The sequence below is a fragment of the Pelobates fuscus genome, chromosome 8 (genome assembly GCF_036172605.1).
Source record: "Pelobates fuscus isolate aPelFus1 chromosome 8, aPelFus1.pri, whole genome shotgun sequence".
Classification (NCBI taxonomy): domain Eukaryota; kingdom Metazoa; phylum Chordata; class Amphibia; order Anura; family Pelobatidae; genus Pelobates; species Pelobates fuscus.
Genome location: NC_086324.1, coordinates 77,348,402 through 77,360,129, shown reverse-complemented (window position 1 = coordinate 77,360,129; position 11,728 = coordinate 77,348,402). Strand labels below are relative to the sequence as shown.

Below are 11,728 nucleotides of genomic sequence, written 5' to 3'. Positions count from 1 at the left end.
CACTTATAAAGCCAGTAGACAGGGGCTGGGTAAGGGGACAGGGGTGTAGTAGGGGGCTAGGGGCTGTAGTGGGGTGTATGAGCTGTAATTGGGGGGGTTAGGAAAATGTAGTGGGGGGATTAGGGGCTGAAGTAGGTTGATAGCTACAATTTGGGAAAGGGGGTGTGGTGTTGGTGATATGGGTTGCAATTGGGGGAGAGGAGCTGTAGTGGGGATGTTAGTGGTTGGGGGTCATGGGGGCTGAGGAAGGGGGACAGGAGCTCAGAGGGGAGGACAGGAGCTTAGAGGGGGGACAGGAGCTTAGAGGGGGCAGGAGCTGGGTGGGACAGGAGCTGAGAGGCAGGGGGGCAGGAGCTGGGGGTGGACAGGAGCTGAGAGGGCAGGGGCAGGAGTTGAGAGACAGGAGCTTGTGGGGCAGAAGCTGAGAGGGGGGGCAGGAGCTGGGAGGGGGGCAGGAGCTGAGAGGAGGGGACAGGGGCTGAGGAAGGGGAACATGGGCTGATTGCCCCCTCCCAGCCCTCACCTGGGCATAAGTCCTTGAGCCACCTCACCAACCACCTACGCATTGCGGGGATACCCTAACACTGGGAAATGCCAAGTAGCTTCACAGTGACCCACGACGGAACTGTACACAAGATCTCTGCAAGGGCAGAAGTGCCTGCACTCATGACCAAACTGGGACTCTCAAATGCATCCACTGATGCACCCCAGCAGACCACCCCCTGGAATCCGGCCACCTCAGTGCCCTTTGTCCCACGGGCCGCAGCATCCACAGACCTGGTCACATAACTAGACTCACAGTTGCACAAGCCTCGGACAGTTCGGAGGGCTCTTGCACTGTTTATATATGCTCAAGTTATGTTTTGTTTTTTACTTTCTATTACCTGTTGTATCTTGTTCATTCGTACCTTTGGGTAAAAATTCAAATCTCACATATGGCCTGTGTACCGCTCGAAAATACAGTGTCAATTTTGGGGCTCCCTCTACTGGCCCATTTGTGTTTAATCCTGTGAAAAGGCTCGCACACAGCGTATCTAAAATTGACCCTTAGCAAAACACCTAAATCCCTACATAGAGGTTAAAAAAAAATTCCCCTCACGGATCTCACATATACCGCGATAAATATAACTCAACTCCCGGATGCAATCATATCTCCAAGTATCGCTGCACCTAAGGGATTTATCCTAAAATAAATTACGAGTTACCCTGAAGGACCTTCAGTAATCCCGGCCATAACACTGCGGACATATATAATTTTTTCCTCCCGACTCTCCCTTTTGCTAAAATTGGGTCTATGTCACAGGAATTGGTTTTGAGAAAACATGAGATTCCATTTTCACTTTTTTATTTTTCTTGTTATACTAATTTTCTGTATACTATGGCGTGGATGTGTGGATTATATTTTACTACTGTCTAATACCATGACCAAGCAAGCAAACCACACATGCTGTGTTAGTCTTGTAGTTAACTCAAAATATAAAAAGAGGCTAGGCCGCCTTTATCTCACAGGTATGACCTGTTTTACACTGTTACATTGGAATGATTTTCATGTATCTTAAATATCTATGTTCGTAGACACTTTCATACCTCCACAATAAAAAGAAAATTACTAAAAAAAATTTGGAGGGCCATGGGGGTTGGTGCAGGTTAGCCGAACTTGCCTAGGGTGCAGAATAGCCTGCCATCAATCCTGATTCTATGTGCTGTTTTTGCTCAGAAATGCTTTAGACTTGAGAGGTTCTCCCAAAAGCATGTCATTCCAAAATTCTGCTACTCAAATAAAAAAGGTATTGCAAGATCCTAAATGCATTTGTTATTTTACACACACATACATATATAAATTGTATTTTTTTTTATCTTTTTTTTTAATAGGTTTGTACAATGAGCTGAAAATGCTATAGATGAACATACACCAACACATTTTATTTTTTGTGTAATATATGATATATGCTTAATATATATTATAGTAAACATATATTATATATGCTGTGTAAAACGTAATGTATTTTATCAAAATTGCTGTAGGATTGCTACTGTACTTAACAAAAGAGTCATGCAGAATATATCTCTTCACTTCCCATTGTTGGAATGAAACAGTACAGTAAACCAGCGCCATCTCATGGTTAGAAAATAACAGTTCATGTGACTGGACGATATTTATTGCGATGCTTACATTACTTTATTCAGCATGCATTAGCTAATGCATCTGTCAGCGTGTATCTTGCAAATCTAGAATTATTGTTTAAAACCTTTGTGGCCCATGATTACTAAGCAGTATTATTATGCAAAGGATTTGAAAGTACTTTAAGGCACACACACACAAAAAATAACCGCTCATTGCTAGAGGAACCGACAAGGCAACTGATGTACATAAATACATAAATCAATACTACAGTCTTATGAAACATATACATTGTATTGTGCTGCAACTCCTAGCAATATCAGACAGCCGCTGTGTAGATTGGTCATGCTTTCAAGCCCATAAACGATATGATGCCTTCCTATGACTTTACGTTATCGTTCGATACATAAAACAATATTTCTAATAGCCGCTGATTCTTCTTCTTCCAGTCCTGCAAGTAGCAAGTTATTTTAAGACTATTAATTTCATAATTAACACACTATTTTAGATTACCAACAGAGATCGTTTAGTTAGTTGTAAGCCGCCTATTTTTTTCATTGCTGAAACCTGTTATAGCTATGTTACCATTTTTGGAAGAATTGCTTCACATCCATTAATGAACATTATTTCAATTAGTATAAATCTAGCAGCATTATAAAATGTGCTGGTAGCAAAGCTGCAGAAGGTAAAAACTGCTTTGATTGTATGCTGCAAATCCTGCAAGGGGGCGCTGTGTTTTCCTGCCAATTGCGATTGATTTTAATGACAAAGTAGCAGCAGTATGACAGCGTGTGTTAGGTGCAGCAGATGTGAAGGTTCTTGGACTGGTTTTTAAACACCAAAGTTATAGCTTGACTATGGCACTAAAAAAAACAATGTATGGTGTTCACACTTAAACCTGCAGGATCTATTTTCTCTAGCAAGGTTCTGGTGTTAAATTGTTGTTGCGATCACCTTCGCCATATGAATTCTTAATTAACAAATACCCATATTAGGATTCAGGCTGAATTCTTTCAGCCACCTAGTGATGTGAGTAAGGGCATTGCTAGGTGAAAAAAAAAACAAAAAAAAAAAACAAGGGTTTTAGCCAAAGGGCAAATTTTATGGCCCTTTCCACCCAATTTCTACTTTTTATTTGTCTGTTGTTCTATACCAGGCATAGGCAACCTTCGGCTCTGCAGATGTTTTGGACTACACCTCCCATGATGCTTTGCCAGCATTATGTGTGTAAGAGCATTATGGGGGATGTAGTCCACAACATCTGGAGAGCCGAAGGTTGCCTATCCCTGTTCTATACCCTTCAAATCTCTTAAATCAGTAATTTTATATAGCACTCCTTGTGCGTGATAAAAAGACCAGATCAGTACAAAATAATTCCGCCTGGAATCTATTTAAACCTGGTGCTGTATATTATTCAAGATATCGGCCGGTGTTTTCTTACACAAGGGCCCGTTCTGTGAAAAAATAAAGGAAATTTTAAACATGAAGGCATGGTCTGAACACCAGTGCTTTTTTTTAGTGTACAGTCATTGCAGTCACTTGTACAAGCTGTTGTTAAGGCCATCCGTCACTGAAGATATGGCAGGTTGTGGAGAGACCTTTATAATAAGAAATAATATCTTCTCGCTTTGAAGACCAATGTATGCACTCACTACGAGCACATGAAGGATCCCATTATTATAGGCAACTGTAACCCAAAAGTCAGTGTCAAGGCGGTTGAAAAAAAATCTCTTTACAGAAACTGTGAAATTTTATTTTGCATTATTCCAGCCTGAGACATAATTCAAGGTACGATATGATAGAAGAAATTACATTCTTCCAGATTCTGACACTTCATTAAGTCTGTTCTAATATGTGCAGACTTAGGTCAGTATATTTAAAGGGCAAGGCACAGCCTCTTTGAAATTCAGTATCATGGGTTGTCCTTCTTTGTATAGAGAGACAGCTAAAACATTTTGCAACATAGCATCTCCAAGACATTGTATTATGAGCACATTAGGGAATCTGTATTAACACCTGGCTTAACGATGAATATGGCTTTTATAAAAATTTAGCAGCAGTTGATGTTTTTTTTTATTATTTATTTTGAAAGTAGTGCAGCATAGGTACAATGAAAAATATATGAGAAACATAAGTATCACATATTTAGAAAAATGGCAGCAGAACAACACATCATGGGACATTACATCAGAATAACCATTTAAATAAAACAATACAAAAAAATAACATAAAGAAACTCATGTTAGACTCAGATGGTCCAAAAGGGGTTCGCTTTAGTAATATACCTAATACGAGTAATCAAGACAGGATTTGGAAAAGAAGAAATCGAGGCAAACATAAAAAAAAAAAGAATTGAAACAGGGACAGTCTGCTGAAGGAAGCAGAAGATGAACCAACAGAGCCAGGTTGACTACATTAAATGGAAAATTGTAGACATGGCAGGAGACTCCAATACCCTGGACGTGCTGGATCCTGGGACAAAGGGTACAATGTTAAGCAACAGCTTAGTAATGGGGCATAGGGATTGACATTAGATAACTGGCTCGCTGGAAAAGTCCCTAAAGAAGGTGAGTTATGACCTTCAAAAAAACCCTAGTAATACCCCTGACGGCTCTCGTTAATACCGTCCTGTCTGAGTCTTTCAGAATTGTAACAGTAATGTCCCTGTAAGCATCCTGAGAGTCCTGACACCCTAGTTAGTTTCCATTAACCCGCCAATAAAAGCTGATTAGCTTGTTTACATGGCAAAAGCATGGGAAGAAGGCGGTGTAGGTAGTGTGACAATTTCATCACTTGGAATGATCTCAGGTACTCCCCTAATTTGGCCTTTGGGCTCAAGCCCTGTCCTCCATGATCGACATACGTACCTGTAGGACAGCATAATTATTCTGCAGTTTGTGCCACTCTAGAGATTGCAATATCTTCCTTGATAGTGGCAATGCAGCTGGTTAGAGTGGCTACTTTCTCCCATACTACTGACATATCCATCTGTACCACGGCCTAGATGATTTTCAGTAGAATTTTAATGTCAGCTTTGGTAGGTGGCGCATTATCCTCCTGTGTAGGATAGTTAGGTACACTGACTCGCATATGTGTTAAGCCTTCAGGGTGTTCCTCCAGAATGGGGTCCACTGAGCAGGCCACATCCAACACCATCTTAGGTAGAGTATGTTTGGTGAAGCAATGTAACTATATCGCAGGAACCAGAGCTGGGATTCTCCCCATCTTCTGCAGTCACTAATTGCCGAAGTCATTGATAAGTTGAAACAGTAATGAACATTTTTGTAAAAAGCATAGTACATGGAGCTCTCCCAAAACACATCTGACTCCGTCAGGTGTAAGCTCCAACTCCCATAGTTGATAGTTATCACCTATTTTTTATCTGCTTTGTACATATAGGGGTTGATTCACAAAAAGCATTGAGAAGTTAATTGAAAAATACAAAATAGTTGAGTTTGTTAAATTTGCTAAGTCACATAAAGACACAGCATGGCTGTTTTAGCTAACATATTCAAATTCACTTCACAATTTGGTGGTTAGTGAATAAACCCCATCGAGTTTTATGCCACCATATAACCATTCCGATATCTTCAAGCATACTATCATGCAATGAGTAAAATATTAGATTAAGGGTTACATGTTTAGCATTCATTTCATTCCTTTGAATGCTCTGTACATGCTGCATTACATATCAGGAACCTGTCACCGATTTTCAAATCACATAGAAAATTACAGTCATACAATGTATCTAATGGTACGAGGGACAGAAACACAATAGGGGATTACTGAACGAGGAGACTTCTAGCACAATAGCCAATTCTGCGTGAAATAAAAGGCCATTCACTACCTTGGAAACACATATTCAATGCTTTATCTTTCCCAAAGAGGTGGTTGAATTCACTTTAATAAGAAATTAGATTTTGTCATAGGAAAAATAATTGCATTAAAACCGCATTAATGACCAACAAAATTAGACAGTGTTGTCCCTGCTCACTGATCTACAAGAAGAACTTTGGCTCCTCTTCCTAAATGAACATCTGTGTTTGTTTTTAAATGCAACGTATTCAGTAATGTTGTCAAAGTACCAAGCAACAATGACAGTCTCTGCAGCAAGAAACAAAACCAGGAGGATAAACAGAAACAGGTCCTAAAAAAGGTGGTGCATTAGTCGTGGGATCCATGCTATTATATTGGAAGCCTTAAATAATAATATTTACATCTGTAATGTTAAGAAGGTGTTAAATTTCTGTGATAACGTGCAAAGTGCTTTTAACCATGTTACATTACAAAGTGCTTTCATCGTGTATGTTGCTGTCGTAAGTGGAACTGCAGCTTTAATAAGGGATCATCGGATTAATTAAAGCATGGCTTTCTCCATATGTGCATTTTCTTTTGTTTGGAAAAGAACAGCTAGGAATCTAACCATGCGCGCCATTCATTTGTTTAATTCTGTCACTATTGTTTTTAAAAACCTGTCTTCAAATCGTCACCATAATGGGCTTCGTTCAGACACGCTCCAGGGAGCCTGCTGATGCGCTGACATCAGCTCCCCAAGCATCGTGGGTAACCGCCGTATTAAAATGGAGCCAAACACACAAGATTGTGGGCAGCTGGCTCTCGCCCAGTCTACCCCAGCATACAGCAGATTGAGGAGGGAAAGAGGGGACAACTTCATCAGGTAAACATCTGGCATTTGTGTCCCCTTTAACCACTTAGTTGCCGGATTGTATAGGGACACTGTGCATTTTCTCCTATTTATATGAGGTGAGGTCCCTTCTATCACTCGAAAGGCATTGTGCCTCTTCTACACTGCAGTAAAAAAACAAGTAGTATCCTGCTCTGAATTGGTCAGAGTTTGTTTGCAGTTTTAATTTTATATACGAGCCCTCCTAACTTGCTAGAATGTGCCTAACAGTTCTAATGATAAATAAATAGAAAATTTACCCAGCAGAAAGGTAAAAGCTAATGCAGTAGTGGAATATTAAAAAAAATAATTAAAAAAAATGCATGAATATAAAGGACCAGTATATTTTTACTGCAAAATTTGCTGCAGCCAAAAAAAAAATAAAATAAAAATGAAGTGGATGAGATTGGGTTAATTGGTAAGTTTCATATTTTCAGACAGTTTTTTTTAACTAAACAGTGAGTTAGACAGTTCACTGAAAATTTTTGAGCAAATTTTACAAATACAAATAAAAATCTCCATTTCAATCAAATGGAAGGCTATTTTTTTTTTATTTTTTTTTTTTAAATGTTGCTGGTTTACATTTTATAGACCATCAGACGATATGTGCCATTTTGTTGTGAACATTTTAGAATAGAAAATGTTGACATTTTGTGCAAATGTACAGCTCAATTTATTAGGGCATATAAAAACCAGTGTTATCAAGAAAAAGATTTATACTTGTATTTCTTTTAAAACCATGTGACTTACTATTCTGGCTCAAAGTATAAAAAAAAAAGGGTAAATGTCCAGATCCAGCATACATTTTTTTTACTGGTGTAAAGCATTCAAAGTGACGACAATATTAAATATACCAGACCAATGTTATGTTCTTCAAAGGATTTTTGTCAACCTACTATCGGTACTTTACCTACATTACACATGTATTATCAACTGGTCAGTTTGGCAGCCAGTAATGGTAGCGGCAGTTCTTAGAGAATAATAAGAGCTTTTAATAACTGGCTTTATAGTAGTGTCTCCCTGTAACTTCCTGTAACTGCTTATGAAATTGGCAGACATTACACAACCACTGCTTGCTAAATGTAGCGACATGCTTTGGCCTATGGTAAATGTAGAATTCCTGGTGTAAATGTATCCAATGTCAATGCGATCCTGGGCTGTGTTAGGGGCCCCAAAATGTCTGATGGTGGCCCTGCAGTGTGATGACTAACATGGTGTAATAATAATTTTGTAATATTAACATGGTGCAAGCACTAAGCTTGCCTGGTTGAAAGTGTTGGAGAGTGGGTATTAGTAAGTATGATTTTAGGCGCATTTGAAAAGCAGAAGAGATGGCTGTACTCTCCATGCACTTAGTGGAGAGGGAGTCGAACACTGAAATAAACAAACAGCAGCTATCAGCAGTCCATTTGATCATTTGGTCATTTATCGACCAATATTCGGATTCAGCTGGAATTTACAAATAAAAAAATGTCATTCATTTTTTAAATTCTCTGAATTTGAATTCACGTGTCTAATAAATACCATTCCCCATCACTGTTTCTATGTTTTCTGTTGGAGGTTTTCCAATTATTCTGAGTTTCTACATCAGCATATAAAATATGGAAAAAATGGGATACAGCTGTAAACCTTAAAAACAAAATAAAACTTGTGGAATAAAATTGAATCATGACATGTCACACATGTCATGTGTCCTTAAGGGGTTAAACAGTATATGACACGCTAGTATAATGCACTCACAGAGTGTCAAAATAATAGTCGCCTGTAGGTAATGTCTACTGGATATATTATGCAGTGACTAACCATTGTATTCCTTTCCCGGACTGGCCATCATGTGGTGGAAGAACACAATAATAAATGGCGCATAAAAATGAACAATTAACATTTTAATCAGAATAAATATCGTTTGCCGGTATCTGCACCGGCCTCACTCATGGACACCCAAAAGATGGCTGCTTGCATATGCCTCGGCGTTAAGGTAGCTGCGCATGTGCGAAAAAAATGGCTGCTCGCATGTTCAGCGACATCTAAGTAGTCGCGCATGAGCAAAGTGAATGGCTGCTCGCATGTACATGCGTGAAACAAATGATCGTGCATGCGCGAAAATTTGAAACAATTGCTGAAATCACTCGATCATATTAACCCCTTAAGGACACATGACGTGTCTGACACGTCATGATTCCCTTTTATTCCAGAAGTTTGGTCCTTAAGGGGTTAAATCCAAATGGCCAGAAAGTTACAACGTACTGACAGCCCGAAATGTGTTATAAATTGAAATTATTGCAGAAAATATTAGTACCCCAGCAATAATAAATTAAAAAATATATAAATGTTACAAAGAAAGTATAAGTTTATATTCATTGGGTTTCACGTTGACACATCTTTTTCACTATATCCTCCTTTCTACTATGATGTTGAACTATGTCAATTCCAAAACATAAACATTGCTTAAAATCAAAGAGAGTACAGTTTGTACAGTATCTAGGTACACTGTGTTTTACATCTTTCTTCGTAATGGCCCGTTGATGTTCCAAGATGCATTCTCTAAGGGTTCTGATTGTATGTCTGCGCCCCACAGGGGCATTTTAATTAATAAACCACATTTTTAGAGGAACAATTTATAAAGTGCTTAATTTTGTAGGTCTGTTTGGATGCAGCGCTACTAAATTGCTTAATTGAATTGGTGGTTTATAAGTCTTAATGGTATGGACTACATCTAAGCTCTTCCTTGGAAAAGTCCAGAGGACGAAACCGGTCGGACACATACAGAGCCTCCATAACTCTCTGTTTGGGACATCCTTATCCAGAACTCACTCCTTTATTACCCCTTGGGATCTAGAACCTTGGTGCATTCATGAGCTGACTCAGAACATCTTGGAGTCCCTTTGTGGCAGGTCTTTTGACCTATTGATGTGCCTTTCTGGCCACTGTTAGTGGTGGACCACTTGTGAGTGCATAAATCACCTTATTTTTATCGTTGTATTTAACAGTCTTACACTATGTTTTGTTTTATGTCTATGTTTTTAAGTGATTAAAAGCTGGAATATAATTTCCTAACTGGAGTACTACCAGTATATTTCGGCAGACCGATAACCAGTGTATGTATATTATTTCATTGGTGATCCTCACACATGTAATTGTAGCACACCACACAATTCTGTTCGCATTTTGTGGTTATCATTGTTACACGGCATTCTGTAAGCTCGTGATTTTATTTTTACTAAGACCCTGATGAAGTACCAATATTAGAATGAAACACGTAGGCAGGGCCGGTGCAAGGATTTTTAGCTACACAGGCGAAGATGAATTTTGCCGCCCCCCACACACACGAATAAGATGTCTCTTTAGCGGTGTCTCATATCCAGCCTTTTGAAATCCCCATGTGGTGTATTGTACCCCCCTTTAGTGTGTCTTACACCCCCTTGTATGTCTCTTACAACCCCCATGTGTATCTCCTTCCCCCCCCCCCAGCCCCTTTGTGTGTCTTTCGTTCCCACAGCCCTTTTCTGTGGGTCTCTCCCCTCAGCCTGTTTTTTGTGTGTCCCTCTTCCCCTCAGGCTCCTTTGTGTAACTTTTCCCTCCCAAGCCATATAGACATAGATATATAGCTACACACACATACAGGCACATAGTCACAGAAATATGCAGGCACACAATCAAACAAACACAGACATACAGTCATACAGACACACACACACAGAGAGACATGCAGACACTGGCATATAGATAAATAAAGACACATTTATACAAACACAGACATACAGAAAAAAGAAGATGCAGGCATACAGAGACATACAGAACAAGGCATACAGATACATACAGGCATGCAGGGACATATATACACAGACAGTCACACAAAGATATACAGAACAAGGCATACAGAGACATATGGATATGGTCATACAGAGACATACAGACACAGGCATACAGTGACATTCAGAAACACACGGACACAGTCATATAGAGACATACATACACTTTCATACACAGACAGACAGTCATACAGAGACATGTAGACAGGTATACAGAGCAGGGGCAGATCCAGAACCTAATCTTGGGGGGTGGGGGTGGGGGGGGGGTGGTAGTGAGTTTTAGTGGGGTTTTAGTGGGGGCTTAGGAAATGTAGTGGGGAATTGGGGCTGTAGTAGGGGGTTAGTAGGGGGTTAGGGACTGAAGTAGGTTGATGGCTGCAAGTGGGAACAGGGGCTGTAGTGTGGGGGATATGGGCAGCAATTGGGGGAGAGGGGCTGTAGTGGGGGTAAGGACTGTAGTAAGGGAATAGGGGCTGTACTGGAGTTATGGGGTGTAAAAGGGAAAGAAGGGATGTGAAGTAAGGGAGTTAGAGGCAGGGGTAGTATGGTGGGGAAGTTTGGAGGGGCAGGGGCTGTAGAGGTGGCAGGGGTAGTATGGTGGGGGCAGGGGCTATAGAGGTGGCAGGGGAGTATGGTGGGGCAGGGGGAGTATGGTGGGGCAGGGGCAGTAAGGTGGGGGCAGGGGGAGTATGGTGGGGGCAGGGGGAGTATGGTGGGGGCAGGGGGAGTATGGTGGGGGCAGGGCTGTAACGGGGGCAGTACGGTGGGGGCAGGGGCTATAAAGGGGGCAGGGGTTGTATGGTGGGGGCAGGGGCCGTATGGTGGGGGCAGGAATAGTATAGTGGGGGCAGGGGGAGTATAGTGGGGGCAGGGGGAGTATAGTGGGGGCAGGGGCTGTAGAAAGGGGCTGAAAAAAAAAGTTTTGATAAAAAAAAAAAAAAAAATGCTTAAAGTTCTTCCCCACCCCCTTCCCCTCCCAGAAGCTTACCTTGGGCCAGGGAGGGAGAACCTTACAACTGGTGATCGGCTGGGAGGCTGGAGCTGCAGTCAGGACCGCTGGGGAGTCTGGGAGCAGTAGAAGTCCCGCCCCCTTCTGACATCATCAGAGGA

At 40.8% G+C, this 11,728-nt stretch overlaps 1 protein-coding gene across 1 annotated transcript in view; it reads left to right on the top strand.

Moving 5' to 3' along the window:
* The first annotated feature begins 6,541 nt into the window (after positions 1-6,541).
* Positions 6,542-11,728, top strand: part of LOC134571622 (carboxypeptidase O-like) — a 178,305-nt gene continuing 173,118 nt past the window's right edge. Inside the window, exon 1 of the mRNA XM_063430089.1 lies at positions 6,542-6,800. Coding sequence (XP_063286159.1) covers positions 6,703-6,800 — 98 coding nt within the window. The 5' untranslated portion in view covers positions 6,542-6,702. The remainder of the gene's footprint in view (positions 6,801-11,728) is intronic.